This window comes from Mytilus californianus, unplaced genomic scaffold, assembly GCF_021869535.1.
Source record: "Mytilus californianus isolate M0D057914Y unplaced genomic scaffold, xbMytCali1.0.p SCAF_3, whole genome shotgun sequence".
In the NCBI taxonomy this organism is placed as follows: Eukaryota; Metazoa; Mollusca; class Bivalvia; order Mytilida; family Mytilidae; genus Mytilus; species Mytilus californianus.
In genome coordinates this window covers 61,141,034-61,160,452 of record NW_026262679.1, presented here as the reverse complement: position 1 = coordinate 61,160,452, position 19,419 = coordinate 61,141,034, and the positions used below count along the sequence as shown (strand labels likewise).

Sequence of the window (19,419 nt, the reverse complement as noted above, 5' to 3'; positions counted from 1 at the left end):
CTCATTGATAGAAATAAGATCTTGTGAGATTAACAGACCGTTGTACATTCTTTGCGGTTATTAGTTCAGAAGGGTTATCTCCCCTGTTACTAGTGAAGCTTTGGGATTATTTTTCATTTTAAATATGGGTATAACGTGTACATACCCACAAACCGCAAACAGCACAGCGTCAATAGGTAGCATTTGCTTAGTTCCTGGGAAGGTTTCCTTGGTAAACCTCTTTTCCATCACCAAATCAGAAAATTTTATCTGAAATCCCATGCAACATGTGCACCATAGTCCAATACAGACGTTCGCCCTGATTGGCGTTTGCCCTAGTACCTGTTCACCTTCAGATCAAAGAAACCAAGCTGTGTACGAAAAAATTCCCTTTGATGTCTTACAAATCGTACATCGTTTTTTACTGGCATTCCAAGCTGACTAGTTAATTTAAAAAAAAAATGTTACTTCCATTATTAATCCTAGCTATAGAAAGACAATGAATACAAAAATAAGTGAGCTCAAAGACATCATACTTATACCTAATTAGCATTCTAAATATCAATCAACATTCATTAAAATTAATTCTAAATAAAACAAATGTAAGAATTAAGCCCATTTATGCTCCATAAAACAAGTCGTTAATGTTTAAATATTTCCAGTTTTTTTTTAATGAATTTCAAGAATAGATATTTTCCTTAATATTGATTATTTAAATATCTGAATATGTTTATTAAACCTTAATACCACTATATTAAATATTTTAAAGTAGGGCGAAAGAACCCAGGGTGTATGGACTCTATGGGCGAACAGACTCAGGGCAAACAGAGTGAGGACGAACATGTAATCAGGGTGAACGGACCCAATACCCATACAGACAGTCAATATCATGAAATGTAGAATACAACTGTAAATAGTTTATTCACTGTAATAATGTTTTAAATCCTGTGATAATTGAATTAGCTAATAAAAAAAATATTCATTTTTGTATTCAAATCAGCATGTACAAAGATTAAGATGAAGATTTTTTTTTCCTAATAAAGGGCACATAATCTGAGACTATAGTAGTCTCAGACATACATTTTGTAATGAGCAAAGTTATTACAATGATTTTTTTTAATAAGTGTATGCTTTTTTTCAGTACAACCATGTGGAAGTGAGGAGTTGGAAATTCTCACTCCCAGACCTGCAGTGCAGAAAGATGTCATTTTTATTTGGAATTTAGACATTTTCAAAACTCTAATGACAGAGTCTTACCAAGGAGATAAGGAAAAGGTAAATAATAAATAGGGTTTAGGGAGGTTCTAATAAACTATTGATTGATTAATGATGACAACCTCCAGCATCAAATATTTATGCATGAATGGTTGCACGTGAATGTGATATGAATAAAAACCCAGCTTTGTAAGAAAGGGTGGACAGGAGGTCCCTGATTCCCACTTCTCTACCCCAAACTCCCACTTCCCTCCCCTTTACTCCCAGAAGAAAATCTGTCAAAATTTTCTTTCCAGCATATCCCTATTTTTATTCCCCCGGCCTTCCCTGAGTTCACACCCCCTGACTTTCGCTTCCCATCCTCTCATTCCCATTTTCCTTTACCCTTGTCCACCCCATCTGTTAAGAGATAGACACACTGAGACCAATTTTGGCTTGGTAACTTACATTAGATAACAGTTAATTTGGCATGAAGAAATTACAACCTGACAAGTTAACCACTCCTGACAGACCCAGTCTATGCTTTCTATTGAAAAAGGGGTATTTAACATTTTTCAATACAGTTGTATATATATGTTTGATAGGTATAAACAATGATTGATTGATTGTTGCATGCTTTACCTATAGTGGCAATTATTTCATGCATATTCAGGAAGAGAACAAATTAGCAATAAATATAATAGGTAGGTCAACCAAGATAAAGGGTGGGACATTTGGATTAGCCCTGAAAAAATTGAGTATGTTGGACTTGGTCAGATATTTTGTCACGCAAAATCCACCAACAGACCATTCAGAGAGTTGTTGCAAGGGTTCTTTTACTTGTAAAGGCACTCACCCAACACAGGGCATTAAATTTAGCATCCTTGTTCTGACAAGAAATGGCTCAGCATGCATTATATATATATTTATTCAATCCTTACAGCCAAACGCAGGCCAGAAATGACAATATTTCTATACCCTCAAGTCAACCATTGGGATCAACAAAAAAGTACATTTAATTAAGTATTAGATGCTTAATTGGATAAAAAAAACATAAATAAATTGTTTTATAGTGTCATGAACTTGGTAAATAAAGAAGTTTAAAAATGTATATATTGTAAAGATTTTTTTTTTTAAATTGTAGGAAGTTTTGTTGGAAGAAATTGATGACTTGGTATTAGATTTAGCAGAAGCACATTTTAACTACAAAGATTTGCAGGTAAATTTACATTTTCATTTATCAGAAGTATTATAAACCTTAATAATTCAGTCGTTAAATTCGGCTCCTCTTTGATGGCCAACTGTCATACCTACATAAGTCAAAGAAAAATAGTCTATCAATCATTCCAAGTATAATTTGGGATTTATACCCATCATGATAACATTGGACTGCTAGATGATTGCCAATCAAAATCTAGAATTTGTGATAGGTTTTAATTGTATAAAGAGGGCATGCAGGCTTCTTGAGTAGAAGAGATAAATTATGGGGAGGGTCTGAATTATCAGGGTTAAAGAATTAATTATCTTTTTTTTACTGAAAAGAAAAAATGGCCAAACAAAATTAATGAATACAGAAATGAAGACACCACTTCTTAAATCCTCCACAAGGCTTGGGTACCCAAGAATTCCCCTCAACTTTCATTAAAAGTCAAACAAATGTAACAAAAATGGTTTGCAAAATTATATTTAGATTTAATATTTATGCACAAAAATTAATTTCTATTTTGGTAAATTTTATAAATTCACTTTAAAATCTCACAGGAAGAGGAGATAACTTACTAAATACATGTACTATCTTATTTAAATACTAGCTATATGAAAAAAAAACTGGAAAAAATATATATACCCATGCTAAAATATTGAATTTTATTATACTGCCTATTTTTTTTATGGAGGAATGTTAATTATACTTGATCACTCATAATATGCTATCATTTGTCATTCTTATATTTTGTTTCCAGCATTATGAAATAAAGAATGTTTATGACAATCCTCTGATAGATACTGGACAGACTGAGAGGTAATTAATTTTCATTACTATATAAGTAACTTGTAAATCAAGATATTTCTGTACATAATTTCTCATCTGTCATTTTATTCTACATTCATGAACAGACACTGACTGACAAGATTCCTTAAAGTTTAAAAAGTCATAGAAAATTTATCAAATATACTTGATTTTATTATTTCCCTATTAAAATATTTTAATCTGTTCCTTAAATAATTACACATCCAATATATTTGAGGGTTACTAGTTCTGAAAGTGTCCACTTTGTCAGTTGCCCTTTAACTTTGTCTCAACATTTTGGTATATTTACACATAACAGTGGTCACCTGAAAATTTAATATTTAACCAGTAATTTTGCATTGAACGGAACATAAATTTAACTTTCGTGTAGACCATTAAAATATTTTTTTATAAAAAGGTAAGGAAAGCCGACACCAATCTTCCGATCAATATCTTGACTATTAATTTTATTTATATTTGACAAAATCTTCAATACCTTGCCTTCCATGAATTGTGAAAGATTCTAAATAATAAGTAATCCAGTAATACAAAAACTTAAAAGAGATTACAGTATGATCTTCAAATATGTACAAGTACCAATACTATATAAGTCTTCTTTTTCTCAAAAACACTATTTCAAAACAGTCATTTAAAAATACTTGTTCATTTCTATTTCAGACAATCTAATTTTTCAGATGACCCAGAAAAATCTAGTCACCAGACTAATGAAACCATGTCAGCGTCAGAAAAACAAAGATTCTACAAACTAGCTTCTTTATGTAGAAAAGTAAAGAAATCTTATTGTGAGAAATGCAGGCAGAATATTGATGGTAGGTTTTGCTGATTAATCTTAAATGTGCATTTTTGTACAGTATATTGTAACATATTGTTTTTTTTATTAAAAATTGTAGCATCAAGTCTTTATGTTTTGTTAGGTATCTGTCTTATTGAAATATACCCAACATCTTCTTTTATTCATAATTTCCAAGTACTGCATAAGCATGTTTCATGGATCTGGAACACTCACTTCGGCAAACTTTTGATTGAAAATCATGTTAACAGAAAAGATCACTACCGAAAAAATTGGTCAGCTGCATTCATAAAGACTAAGTAGATTTTCATATATTTTATTTTTAAAGATAAATAAAAGGCTTATTTGCATACATATTTCAGATTTGATCAACGAAGAGAAACATCAACAGTGGTCTTATGTCAAACAAAATATGGAAGCATTAAGAGATAAATGGCTTTCAGAAGCAATTACATCTCTACAAATTATCAACTCTAGGTAAGACACAGGGATTTAGCTATATAAAATATTTGAAATTTGTACCTTGCTTCAAAGAAGCGAGTTTGATAAATATGGCCATCTTATTACTTTTAAGGTGGAAAATCATGTGATTAAAAAAAAACGTTGCATTTTTTTAAGTGGTCATTGAACCATGAACAACTGACATAACAAGTGAAACTGCGAGCTACTGATACCCCCGCCCAAATATGCATTTGTTGTTGAGTGATGAATCTGAAAACGCATCACACAGTATAGCTAACTTATATAAACCCTGAAACCAAATTTCAGAAATCCTTATGATGTAGTTCCTGAGAAAGATGCGACAAAATATATTCATGGGACGGATGGACATATGGACGGACAGACAGACAGAGGTAAAACAGTATACCCCCACTTTTTTAAAGCGGGAGTATAATTATGCAAGATGGAAACTTCTGACCATAAGACATCATTCTGTATACCAGATATGGATAATCCAGCTCTTCTACCTTCTAAAATATTAAGCTTTGATAAGAGCACTGGTATAGCATCTCTATGTCTCACATTCTGGAACATGTGTTGCAGGCTAACAAAAATGAACTGACCATTTAAAAAAAAAAATCAACACTTGTACAATTTGGGGTCTAACACTACATGTATAGGTGCCACACCTGTCTGTTATTGAATACTGCATGTTGCCCTCTAAATGTCCAATTATTTGTGTCATTGGAATGCCATTTCATTGACATATTTGACACCTCTCCTTTTATTCATAATTATTTTACAGCATATTTTAATTCATTTTTAAAAAAAGTTTTTATTATGCAGGTCATCATGTGTGAATATTCTATATACAACTAGTCATCTAATACCAGCGTTAGCACATGTGTTATTGTTCCAGATGGGAAACATCTTCAAGATAGAAAATATTTATAGTACAGCCAATATTGGTAAATAGACATGTATTGAACTGTTTTACAAAAAATGGAAAATTTAACATTAGGTTAAATAATCATGAGTGACAGTATGTCAATGACATAATATGCTAGTACATGTATTGATATATTTTTTTAAACATCTCTCTTTTCCTCTGCAAAACTAATTTTCCCATACCTGCCAACTTCTGAAACCTTCATAGAGGCAGATCGCCCCCTCAGCTATGACAGCTGAGGGGGAGATTTTGTGCGAACGACATTTTCAAGGTAAATATATGACCTGTTTACTAATTCATCTATAAAACATCAATAAGAGTTAATAAATATACTTTATTTCTTCAATTCATGGTTATAATCTATATAAGGTTGTTTTTTTTTGTTTTGCCTTTTTCAGGTATTCAATACCCTTGAGTCTCATAATTCATAACAATTCATATTATGATTTTGCTGTGAGTCTCACACTAAGCACGCTTTTAACCATCGTACAGACCACCAGAGGCAACCGTTGATTGAACATAATGTGCAAAATGAAGATTCATTGCGGAATGAACTTGGTCGTAAAAATTGAAAATTGTAAATCTAATCTGCTTGAAATTTGTAGTTAAATTTCTTCATTTTTAAACTGCCGCTTGGTCCAGACAAAGACCTCTATCTGGTTGGAGTTGACATAGCAGAAATGATTTTCGATTACTTATAAATAGAACATAAAAACTACTGGCCAACATATTCAAATGATCGCTAATTGTTTGTTTACTTACATTGACAGTATAGAAAAAGCCAGAGAAATACAAACGTGGGTCATTCCGGGTCATTCCGGGTTAAAATATCCAAATGCGAGAGCGGACCAAAGTCTTTATGAATGCATAAAAATGTTACAAATTAACTTATTGATTGGAAAAGGACAAGATATTTTCACTTTAATATGAAAGCAATCAAACAAAAAATTCACTTGCCGTAATGAAAGTTTAAGCTTTTAAAGAACAAAATTATGATAAAAATTGTAGAAAATAATACTGTAATAATAAGAATTTTTGTGGCATGATTTCCAATGAGAAAATTATCCACAAGTCCAAATGATGTGAATGTAAACAACTACAGGACACTGTATAGCCTTCAACAATGAGCAAAACCCATATGTAAAGAAATTCGGATAACAATACATAATATAAAAATATGAAGATGTAGTATGTTTGCCAATGAAACAACTATCCACCAGAGACCAAATGAGGTGGATGTGAGCAAACATAGGTCATCATAGGTTACACTGTGTTATATTGCTAATAGTCCATACATGTTACAGTTTTTAACTAGTCTGTAATTACAGCGATCAAGAAAAAAAGCTTCACATTGTGTTGAGCAATACTTTTGATTACATAGAAAACCAGATAATCTATTTATTGTTCTATTACTATTCTTTTCCACCTCCCTTAGAAAGTTTTAGGCTTGACGAATGTAAGCTAGTGATAAAGTCTCCGAACTCATTGATTAAACTTCTCCTCATTCATGGTGATGTTTTTGATTATGTCTGTTAATGTCTCACAGCTGTAAAACCAGAATTATGGAGTGACTGAGCAGGCTGACATAGACGAAGGAAAGGATGATAAGCAATCATATCAGCACATTGCATATCTGAAACTTAATTTTAACAGCAATTTCATTTTTAGGAAAAGAAGAATGCTTCAAAATGATCTCAGAGCAATTTGGAAACGACTGCAATGTTTTTGTTTTTGGAGTTGGGAAAGAAGATGAAAAAATTGCAGAAAAGGTATATGTATATCTATAATGATGTTTGATTTTTCTATCATTTTACCATAAATAAATTGTAAGCAAGGGGTCTGAAGTGGCAGCCTGCCCCCACCCCTGAGAAGCTGAACAATTTAGAGTAAAATTATTATTGAAAAAAAAAAAAAAAATTTTAATTATTTGTAGGCACATGCTTACAATGCTACACTGGTGCTACACCACTGTAATACAAATTTGATATTACTCCCTCTCAAGTTTCCAATATTGCACCTACACATTGTCATTGTTGCATGAAAAACTAGAGGCTCTAAAGAGCCTGTGTCGCTCACCTTGGTCTATGTGAATATTAAATAAAGGACGCAGATGGATTCATGACAAAATTGTGTTTTGGTGATGGTGATGTGTTTGTACATCTTAATTTACTGAACATTTTTCCTGCTTACAATTATCTCTATCTATAATTAACTTGGCCCAGTAGTTTCAGAGAAGATTTTTGTAAAAGATTACTAAGATTTACGAAAAAATGGTTAAAAATTGACTATAAAGGGCAATAACTCCTAAAGGGGTCAACTGACAATTTCGGTCATGTTGACTTATTTGTAGATCTTACTTTGCCGACATTTATTGTTTTTTACAGTTTATCTCTATCTATAATAATATTCAAGATAAAAACCAAAAACAGCAAAATTACCTTAAAATTACCAATTCAAAGGCAGCAACCCAACAACGGGTTGTCCGATTCATCTGAAAATTTCAGGGCAGATAGATCTTGACCTGATAAACAATTTTACTTCATGTCAGATTTGCTTTAAATGCTTTGGTTTTTGAGTTAAAAGCCAAAAACTGAATTTTACCCCTATGTTCTATTTTTAGCCGTGGCGGCCATCTTGGTTGGTTGACCAGGTCACGCCACACATTTTTAAAACTAGATAACCAAATGATGATTGTGGCCAAGTTTGGTTTAATTTGGCCACGTAGTTTCAGAGGAGAAGATTTTTGTAAAAGATTACTAAGATTTACGAAAAATTGTTAAAAATTGACTATAAAGGGCAATAACTCCTAAAGGGGTCAACTGACCATTTCAGTCATTTGACTTATTTGTTAATCTTACTTTGCTGAACATTATTGCTGTTTACAGTTTATCTCTATCTATAATAATATTCAAGATAATAACCAAAAACAGCAAAATTTCCTTAAAATTACCAATTCAGGGGCAGCAACCCAACAACAGGTTGTTTGATTCATCTGAAAATTTCAGGGCAGATAGATCTTGACCTGATAAACAATTTTACTTCATGTCAGATTTGCTCTAAATGCTTTGGTTTTTGAGTTATAAGCCAAAAACTGCATTTTACCCCTATGTTTTATTTTTAGCTGTGGCCGCCATCTTGGTTGGTTGGCCGGGTCACGCCACACATTTTTTAAACTAGATACCCCAATGATGATTGTGGCCAAGTTTGGTTTAGTTTGGCCCAGTTGTTTCAGAGGAGAAGATTTTTGTAAAAGATAACTAAGATTTACGAAAAATGGTTAAAAATTGACTATAAAGGGCAATAACTCCTAAAGGGGTCAACTGACCATTTCAGTCATGTTAACTTATTTGTTAATCTTACTTTGCTGAACATTATTGCTGTTTACAGTTTATCTCTATCTATAATAATATTCAAGATAATAACCAAAAACAGCAAAATTTCCTTAAAATTACCAATTCAGGGGCAACAACCCAATAACGGGTTGTCTGATTCATCTGAAAATTTCAGGGCAGATAGATCTTGACCTGATGAACAATTTTACCCCATGTCAGATTTGCTTTTAATGCTTTGGTTTTTGAGTTATAAGCTAAAAACTGCATTTTACCCCTATGTTCTATTTTTAGCCGTGGCGGCCATCTTGGTTGGTTGACCAGGTCACGCCACACATTTTTAAAACTAGATACCCCAATGATGATTGTGGCCAAGTTTGGTTAAATTTGGCCCAGTAGTTTCAGAGGAGAAGATTTTTGTAAAAGTTTACGGACGACGGACGACGGACGCAGGACGACGGACGCAGGACGACGGACGACGGACGCAAAGTGATGAGAAAAGCTCACTTGACCTTTCAGGTCAGGTGAGCTAAAAAGTTGATTATCATACATATAAATAAAGTGAGTTTAAGATCAGATATTCAGTGGTCACTTTAAAGCCTTCAAAACTGGGGAGGAACACAAACCAAATAGCTGGCTTTAAATCAGCAATTGTCTAGAAATTTAAGAATGAGATCATCACTTGTAAGTGTTGTCAGACCTGACTTGATCAAAACATATTCCTAAATTTTTAATCTTGCTCTAGAAGTTACTGGATATGGTATATTATTCTTTATATAGTACTTAGATTTTGTACTTTATTTTCAGCTTAAGATGGCATTTTGGAAGGTAGCAGACCAGTCAGATGTGGATTCATTACACCATGCACTGAAAATGAACTATCTTTAGTAACATTTTTACATGTATCAGAATTTGACAAATTTACTATCAAGTGACTGTCATGACCCCATATTTCATAAATAGTACTTGCCAACAATTTTGCAGACAAAACTAGAGCTGTCAGCATAGCTGGGCCTATACTTCCTGCACATGCATTTTAGCTGTTGCACGGCAGCAGTCTGAGGTTTGCATACTGTTAATTCAGAAATTAATGCTTGAATTTATTATATCAAATCCCTGACGACTATCAAAAATGTGAGTTTTGATTAATGCAATTCCAGTCCATGTTCTATAAAGAAAAAAGAAACCTTCCAAATGTTAAAAAATGCAATCCCTTTTGACCCTATATTTCTAGGAAACGATAAAAGCTAAGCCTATTAAATTTACATATTACTAAAAGTTATCGCAAATAGAAATCCACTGAAAAAAATAAGATTAAAAATCCATATGTACTGAAAAAACTTTTTTCTGACCTTTTGAACACTCTTTTTACAAAGTGGCTGCCAAAAGCTAAAATCAATTGCCAAATTTTCGATTTTGTACTTATTTTGACAAACCTCTTCAAATATATTTGTTTTGATAAGACTTATAATAAAGAAGTTCTAATTTAGTGTGTTGGATCCTTTTGACTCCTTATATATCGGAAACAGTAAAACCTACATCAAATCCGTTGTTACTGTATCCACATACCAAGATTGGTCATCCTAAGTTCTATAGTACCATAGTACTGTAAATTCAGAAATTATGTTTTTATTATTGCGAAAAATGCGACAGGGTTATAATCGCAATAATTTAAACTCGCATTTTGAAATTTTTTATATGAATTAAACAAGATTTTTCTTAATATCGCAAAAATTAGAATCACATTTTAGTCTAAAATGACAAAATCGCAATAATAAATGCACGCAATAATTTCTGAATTTACAGTAATGTACTGGACACCAAGCAGACAAATTTCACTATCACAGGGGTCAAAGATCAAATTAATGCCCCTCCTTTAATAGAAGTGTTTTTTTTGGGGGGGGATTTTTCTATGTTGTGTTTTGTAAACTGTTGTTTGTCTTTTGATCGTTTTTTGTTTTTTCGCCATTACATTGTCAGTTTGTTTTTTTGCCATTACATTGTCAGTTTGTTTTTCGGGTCACTATCCCTTTGGTATCTTTAGCCAGTCTTTTGCTTACATTTGAAATAAATTTACAAAAAACGAGTTTCAATTCTTACATTTACAATTCTTCAAAATACAACATATTTGTTATCAAAAGTCTGAAAGTAAAGCTATAAGCAAAACATCAACATAATACAATTTGTTCAATATGAAAGCAGTATTATATCACATGCAAAATTTTAAAACCTTAAAGGTTTGCTGGAAGTACAAAGAACTATGTTTAAAAAGAGTGCCATTTTATTTGAAGGTTGAAGCTTATATCTCTATTCTATTAGATTATGTTGCTTATACATAAATTGGAAACATGAAGTGCAATCAGGTGATTCCTCTTGCAGCCAATAAAAGATTAGTATCTGTTTGAATTTCAAACCTACTGTAAATATAAAATCTTTGCCGATTGTGTGAAATTTTCTTGTTTTTGTAAACAAAAATGGAAATAACTTGTATCATAGGCTGGATATCCATTGTTTAGAATGTTATCAACCAATCATATTTTGGTGTGAACTTTAAAATATATTACCTAGAATGCATTGTTCTAAAATGATTAATTGTTGATGCTGCTGCTGAATATCAACACCTATGTCTGGACAAAATTGATTTCATATTATGCTATTTTATGTTCATTCATTATGCTGTAATGTGTACAAATCTTGTTTGTTTTTAAAATGTTTTTGTTTTTGTTTTTAGAGAAACAGTATTCTTACCATTTGATATTAGTTTTGTATGTTCAATATTTTTGTACTAATTTGTATTTTTATATGGTTATTCATAATTGTCTTAACTATTTGCATTGTAAACTGATGAATAAAATTTATAAAACTTTTACATTGGGTATTTATAAAACTAACAGTCCATGTTCTACAAATAGTTTCATAATAGATCTAAGCTGGCAAAAAAGCATTCGAAAATATATCACAAGCTTTCCATTTTGTTCACATAACATGAATCAAGATCAGATAACTCCTGCAAGATTTCTAGATAATTATCTTCTTCAAGTCCCGCCTCTATGTAGGCGGAATGTTTTTTAATGTTAAGTTTAGATGCCTCCGTATGTAAAGTCTGTGTTAACTGGTGAATGTCTGGACTAGACTGTAAAGACGTCATAACTGGTATCCTGTCTACTCCTACAAAACAGAAATATGGAGTTGCATTGTAGGTTGTCTGTCACACTAGCTGCACTTTATTTATTATGGTTCCCAGTTTTAATCATGTTGGAAATCTATGTATTGTGTAAAAAACAGTCATACAAGAAAATATTTTAAGATGTTTCTGGTTTTAACTAACCAAATATGATGATGTATTATTTTACATAACACGTTTTTGGTAATGTTCCACACAAAGTGCAGAACCCACTTATAGTTGTTAAACTGGGTACCTATTTTATTTTATTAACTCTGTCTACAGTTCCAACTCACATACTTGAAACAGATAGTTTGTACACAAATTGAAGCTATGGACCTACTTTCATGGAATTGTTAAGGAATTTTTTCCCATTTTGAAAGTCTTTGGTATAAAAAATTAAATCTCTCTTAAAAATACTAGTTTATTTCAAATGACTTAGGAAGACATTATTTTAATATATGTGTTTAAATGAAGCCTTTTTTCTTACACAGGTTGACGTGAAAAATACCTTTGTTCAAATTTCATTCAACAGCTAATATTTCTATTCTTATATTGCTCTTTATTATCAATCAATTATTTTTATGCATTTGCGATTCGTTAAAACTTGATCATATGTACATGTGTATTAACTTAGTTTGCATGCCAATACTGTTGTGTTTAGCTTTTCGTAGGTCAAAACCAGCATATTGCACAGGGCATACAGCATATTACTAAAAATACATTCTAGAAATCCCCAATTTTACACTGTTCATGCAATAGTTGTTGATTAATAATATAACAATTGTAGCCTTTGTTTGAGGTCAATACTATGTTATATTGACCTAGAGAAGCATATCGATCTCAGACTTTGTCCTCAGTCAATATGCTTCTCTTAGGTCAACCTTGTATCGACCTCATACAAAGGCTATAATTGTATAATACATAAATTGAAAACATATAGTGGAATAAGGTGAATCGTCTTGCAGCCAATAAAGATAAGTATCAGTATGAATTGCACATCTATTGTAAAAATAGTATCTCCAGGATTGTGTGAAATTGATCAGTTCATTTTCAATTAATCATGTATTCTGTCATATATTAATGAGTATATATCCTATGGCTTTTTACTGTAATGGTGTATATTTGTAAACTTTCTTGAAAGCTTTGAGGAAAATATTTTTAGAAAAAACTCGTGTGAAAATCAAAATTTGTATTACTGTTTAGATCTATCCTGGATTAACCATTTAAAAAATCTAAACCTGACCAGTATATTGAATAAAAAAAATTCTTTTGTCAAATAGGGTGAGTTTTCACAATGTGCTGGTAAATAAGTCAAGGTAATTTATTTCATTTGGTGGTATCAATGCTAGGGTTATTCCATTGAAAATGGCAAGAATTGTAGACAATTTCCAAGTGAACACCCAATAGTCATGATTTTAAGCTTAATCATGACTCAAAATACAAATTTTATACAATGTCATCAAGATTTTAATTTTCCTACCTGGGGAAACAAGTCATGTAATTAAACAGCCTTCATCAAATGTTTAGCAAGGGAAATATGCTAGTAAGCTTAGGACAACCTTTCCTTTTCCACCGAATTTTACTTTATACACTGCAGAAATGTCTCCTGAGATGAGAACTTACCTTGTTTGTGGTGTCTCAGAACAGGAGATATAAATCCATTGCTGTCAATATTTCTACTGAAAATGTTAGGAAATGGAGGTAACACATCGAGGTGTAAACAACGAGCACATCTGGCACTGAAAAAATAAAACATTACATAAGGCCAAATAAAAACATGTGTTTATGGTTTCCTCATTTAGAAAAATAGAGTAGACTATACGGTATGGGCTTTGTTCATTGTTGAAGGCCATACGTGACCTATAGTTGTTAATTTCTGTGTCATTTGGTCTCTTGTAGAGAGTTGTCTCATTGGAAATCCTACCACATCTTCTTACTTTTATAGGTAAGTAGATTTTTTTTATTATTTTGCTCAATTTTTTATCTCAAGTGTAATGAACCATCTGCAATTTTCTCTAGATTCCCTACCAAAAGTGCATGTACACATTTTGAGGCATAAAACAATAAGGTCGGAAGGGAAACCCTACAAACATTATTTTTGCCTTAGTTTTTGTGATTCTGTTGTTTAAAATAACATTTAATTTCAGCTGGAACATTCTTTGAAAAAATCTGTTTAAGTCTCACAAACCATAGATGCATGCAAGTTACACGACTGCTCATCACATATTATTAAACATATCCTATATGTAATGGATGCATAGATGGATTTAATGTCAAGTTGCAAATTTTACATAGATATCAGGACAAGAACAAAACTCTGTTTGTACTAACCAGACACACTAAGCATGGTTTTTAATGTGCTTGTTAACAAGGTACATGTTAGTCTGCAAGAAGATATGTTATCCTACCAGGACACATAATTCTGACTCTGAGCTGACCAGTCTTTGCTCTTACTCCTGAATGCCACCTGCTTTAACTCTAAACTGTTCTGACTCTTATAATATAAAATTGTGAATAAAATAGAATTCTACATTTTATTGTAACTTAAAACACGGATCACCATACCATGACCTATTTAAGCGTGTGACATATTATTTCAAGCGTCACGCTTATTTTATTGTCCGCCACACTTGAAAATTCAATAGATTGAAGTTAAATTTCAGATATCCCTGATCCAATTATCATGTCAGTGAAATCTAATTATTGTTAATTGGTGTGAACATTGCCTCAAGGGATATACACTGACAGTTGATTACATTATTTACATGGTCTCGCATGGTTGAACAAGGTAACAACCAATGAACGATCATGACCCGGTTTCTTCAATTTGAAAAGTAAAAATTGTTTGCAAACTACTGGTATTCTATAAATGCAAATGTTCGACTGTACCTTAAATGGAATGTTTATGTCCTATCTTAACTAAATTAATAAAAGCAGTAATCCAGAAAACAAATGAATTCCCTGATCACATGGTCCTTTTGTTGACAACCATGTCAGACTCATGTCACATATGCTCTTTTGGCGGGAAAATACGTAGGAACACCTAAATAACAGACAAACATTGTCTGGTTATTTATAGACAGTTAGAAATAGCTGGGATAGGAGTGTCATTATCTTAAAACTCATTTAAAGTATGAAAAGAGTAAAACTGGATATATATAATTCCTTTACATAATTGTATTGGAAAAGAGGGGAGTTAATTTAATAAAATTCTACATAACAAATATGATCAAACTGCTAGATAGGCTTAATTTGGTTGAAATGACTTTGAAATTCTGTGACTAAATATGTTATTTTATCACATAAAAAGCAATATTATATGTGGATCCCTCACTTTAATATTCCTGCAATCTGGGAAGCCACATTAGGCATGTTAGGTGTTTACTTCTCCCTGTTTAATATGTTCCTACTAGTGTGGTGACCACTAATAGGACCAACTACAAAATGTATGTAAGACCCCCTTTCCAAATTAGCTATTTATGACAAATACATGTAAGGCATATAATTAATAATTTATGCGCAAGGAAACTATTCGACAACGCAACACAAAATCTCTGATTTGATGAACTTTCTCCCCCACCCTTGATTTTCATCTTGTGGTGAACCCTGCTTAATAAAGTCATTAAATATTATATTTTTTGATGTTTTTGTTACAATAAAATGTAGAATTCTGCTTTATTCACAATTTTATATTATAAGAGTCAAAACAGTTTAGAGTTAAGCAGGTAGCATTCAGGGGTAAGAGCAGAGACTGGTCAGCTCAGAGTCAGAATTGTGTGTCCTTTTATAACACATAAATAAAAAGTTACCTGAAAGTTGATTGGAATTTAGTTTCTAGATACTTCTGTAGGACATCATCTACTGTATAACAGGAACTATATTCATTTGGAGTCTTTGAATAAGGTAGCGGACTGAAAATATTTTAAAAATTATATAAGATCAATGTCAGAAAAATGTCAACTTCTTTGTTTGAGGCTTGGTAACTTGGAATGGGTGAGGTTTACTGAAGTCTTCAACAGTTTAGTGCTGTTTATTACATAAATTTTGGTATTTTCAGACATCAATCTTGTATTTTTTCGCACTACATCTATTAAAGGCTAAATAAATAGCCATAAAGAGTAATCACAAAAAAATAATTTTTAAATTAAAAATCATCCGTTCATAACCCCTTTTTGACAGTAATTGTTTAGGAATGTGACTATACTTACGAAACAACAGAAATGGTTCCAGTTGCAGTTGCAGTATCAAATTAAATTTAAACATATAACAAAGACAAATCTTTACTTTCAAAATGGAAACCAAATTTTCCTTAAGTTGTCAATGGGGAAACAACATCTTGTAGTTATTAAGTTAATTTAAATAATGTGAATTAGAATAACCTATTTGAAATCCCTTATTTCTAAAAATTGGTTCATTTATTAATAAACTTGGAAAGGGTAAGATTTACTGAAAATACAGAATAAAAAAAAAAATAAAAACTTTTTTTTCAATGCTATTTCTTGGTCTTGAAGATTATCGTCTGTCCAAGTTCCATAACAATCCATAAAGGTTTACAAATGCACCTAATAATTCCAAAAGGACAAAGTGAAATACAAGTGAAACTGCGAGCTACTGCTCACTGATGATACCCCGCCGCAACTGGATAATTTTAATAGTGTAAAAATATGTAAGTGTTCGGTAAACAGGAAGTTGTTGAGTGATGAATCTGAAAACACATCACACGGTATAGCTGACTTATATAAACCCTGAAACTAAATTTCAGAAATCCTTATGATGTAGTTCCTGAGAAAGATGCAACGAAAAATATTCATGGGACTGACGGACGGACAGACAGATGTAAAACAGTAAACCCCCACTTTTTTCTATGGAACCCTGTGTCTCGCCTGCAGTTGCTGCTGTCAGTGTAAAAGTGTAATGTTGATGTAAAAAGTGAGTCCATTTATCAGTAAAATACAGAATTAAAAAAAAATATCAATTTTTTTTCTATGCTATTTCTTTGTCTTGAAGATTAGTGTCTGTCAAAGTTCCATAACAATCCATGAAGGTTTACAAATTTATCATGTCAAAAAAATTCAATCCCAATCTGTAAAAAACTAAAACGAAAAAAAATATATTTTCAAAAGTTTGTTTCAGACATTATCTCTTAATAAAAAAATAGCTTCTGTTAAAGTTTCATAAAATTGTATGAAGGTTTGACAAAGTTATTGATGACTGAAAAACTTTAACCTCAGACTAATTCTGAATGTTAACTGTAAAAAAACTATGTCCACTTATCAGTAAAATGTTGAAAAATGAAGCTCTGGATACTGTATTTTAATTATAAACAAGCTTCTGTCCAAATTTCATAAAATTCCATGAAGGTTTGACAAAGTTATTAATGTCTAAAAAAAATTTAACTACAGACTGAAAAACTTTAACCTCAGACTAAATCTGAATGTTAACTGTAAAAAAACTATGTCCACTTATCAGTAAAATGTTGAAAAATGAAAATATTTTCAAAATATTGCTCTGGATACTGTATTTTAATTATAAACAAGCTTCTGTCCAAATTTCATAAAATTCCATGAAGGTTTGACAAAGTTATTAATGTCTAAAAAAAATTCAACCACAGACTAAACCTAAATGTTGATGCGGCGAACGCCGCAAACGGAATTTAGGATCGCTATGTGTCGCTTTTGCGACATAAATGTAGCAGACTCGACAATAAACAGCTGCGCCATGAGCGCATGATACGCCCGTCGTCTTGTGTGTGAATTTTTATGTAATAAGCATAAATAGTTTCTGACAAAATACAAAATACTCAATAACTCAAAAATAAAATTTTGAAGCATCACAAAAAGTATACAGATCTTAAGGTTAATATAACTAAGAAGTGTGTAAAGTTTTAAGCAATAATCATAAATTGTTTTTGAGATACGGCGCGACATGTGAAAAAAAACACACACCTGTTTTAGTTACTAAGTCCCGTAACTCAAAAAGTTTTAATCTTATTTTCACCAAAAAGTATACAGATCGTTTGACCATCATAAGAAACAACTATGTTAAGTTTCATGAAATTTGTCATTCTCAAGTTACGGTGCGACATGTTTACGCCGGACAGACAGACGGACGGACAGACGGACGGACACCGGACATTTGTATACATAATACGTCCCGTCAAAAATTGACGGGCATATAAAAAAAGGAAGATTGATTGATAGTTGCTTGCTTAATGTCCAGTGGGAATTATTGCTTGCTTAATGTCCAGTGGGAATTATTGCTTGCTTAATGTCCAGTGGGAATTATTGTATGCATATTCAGGACGAAAAGCAGGAAGAAGACAGACAATACCATGACTTAAGAAAAAAAGATAAACAGACAAAGGATAATCCACAAAACTAAAGATTAAATGTCATAAAGCCAGCCATGGGGTGAACTCAGGTGCTCTGGAAGGGATTAAGGTTTTAATCCACAACTGATATGTTTTTGAAGTTCTTAATTTCCAAGGCCTTATAATTCCCTAAAGAGTTCTTAATTTCCAAGGCCTTATAATTCCCTAAAGTATATTTACAGTATTCAGTAATTTACCTCTTTAGCCTTAGATCTGTTATACCTCTTGAAACAACTGACTGCATAAATGGATTGGACTGGTTGGTCACATGTGGTGTGAGAGATGACCAGGGTAAATTGTCTTCTAATGACAGGATGGATTGAACTAGATGACCGTTACCAATCATAGGAAAAGGTAATGCTGCATTTAAGGATGCCACCTGAAATGTGAAAATTAATGTTATTACATTTTCTTCCTAATTCCTATTACCCAATAAAGGTTTTATCCTGAAATAGTGCTTGAGATTTATTCAACAAAAACATAAATTACAGTCAATTGGTAATTTTCTTCAATCTCTGTCACATGTCACCTTGTGACATTAAATTAAAAATAAATGTATCAAGTCTTACTTAAATACGGTTTCTGCAGGTTTCTTTTTATTGAGACTTCCTCCAAACATGAATACAGAGTGAAAAAAGAAAATATTTTAATTCAACCTTATATTTCATTCATTATATCCTATATATAGTAAAAACTGTCTAAACCAATCTCCTTAACATGCTTAAGGACTGAAGAATAAATTTAGTTTAAACACCTTACTGTGAAGGAAACAAATGTTGTAAAATGTATACATGTATTACGTTAGCCACATTGAGGTACAGAGTAACAACTTAATACATGTAACAGAATTAATTATAATGTAAGTTCCTTAATGAGTTTGGTTTATACAGGTTCAAAACTTATTGATATTAGTGTTAAAGGACTTTGGAGCAAGTTAAGTTTAGACATGATTCCAGTTTAGTCAGAGTTTGGTTAAGACAGGTTTCACTGTATACACATTGTACAATTTATATGTGTCTGCATCATTGTTGTCTGATAAAAGTCATATTTGCCATATGGTGGATCAAAGATTATTAGTGGAATTCTAATTTTAGTGAATTTTATTGGGTACAAAATTACAAATGAAACCTGAATATGATTATTCAACAAAATACAAATTTCCTATAGCCTTT

At 31.9% G+C, this 19,419-nt stretch overlaps 2 protein-coding genes across 2 annotated transcripts in view; one reads left to right on the top strand and one right to left on the bottom strand.

The window, feature by feature from the left end:
* Positions 1-84: 84 nt before the first annotated feature.
* LOC127734951 (eyes absent homolog 1-like) lies at positions 85-10,671 on the top strand. The gene is made up of 9 exons (XM_052245000.1): positions 85-176; positions 1,121-1,254; positions 2,318-2,392; positions 3,135-3,193; positions 3,860-4,011; positions 4,355-4,469; positions 5,280-5,401; positions 7,051-7,151; positions 9,519-10,671. The coding sequence occupies exons 1-9, from the start codon at positions 125-127 to the stop codon at positions 9,597-9,599; spliced, it is 891 nt and encodes a 296-aa protein (XP_052100960.1). The 5' UTR covers positions 85-124; the 3' UTR covers positions 9,600-10,671.
* A 125-nt stretch (positions 10,672-10,796) lies between these two features.
* The window catches only part of LOC127734947 (protein misato homolog 1-like), a 32,885-nt gene continuing 24,262 nt past the window's right edge, over positions 10,797-19,419 (bottom strand). The window contains exons 11-14 of the mRNA XM_052244996.1: positions 18,445-18,626; positions 15,687-15,788; positions 13,501-13,616; positions 10,797-11,879 (exon numbers count right to left, since the gene is read on the bottom strand). Of these exons, the coding sequence (XP_052100956.1) occupies positions 11,668-11,879; positions 13,501-13,616; positions 15,687-15,788; positions 18,445-18,626 (612 nt within the window). The 3' untranslated portion in view covers positions 10,797-11,667. The remainder of the gene's footprint in view (positions 11,880-13,500; positions 13,617-15,686; positions 15,789-18,444; positions 18,627-19,419) is intronic.

What these genes read in the sequence shown, in the direction of transcription:
- LOC127734951 (XM_052245000.1), top strand. Translation starts at nt 125, where the DNA reads ATGGGTATAACGTGTACATACCCACAAACCGCAAACAGCACAGCGTCA. An exon ending in ATGCAGGCAGAATATTGATG is followed by an intron (nt 4,012 to 4,354) that starts GTAGGTTTTGCT and finishes TACATATTTCAG; the next exon opens with ATTTGATCAACGAAGAGAAA. An exon ending in ATGAAAAAATTGCAGAAAAG is followed by an intron (nt 7,152 to 9,518) that starts GTATATGTATAT and finishes CTTTATTTTCAG; the next exon opens with CTTAAGATGGCATTTTGGAA.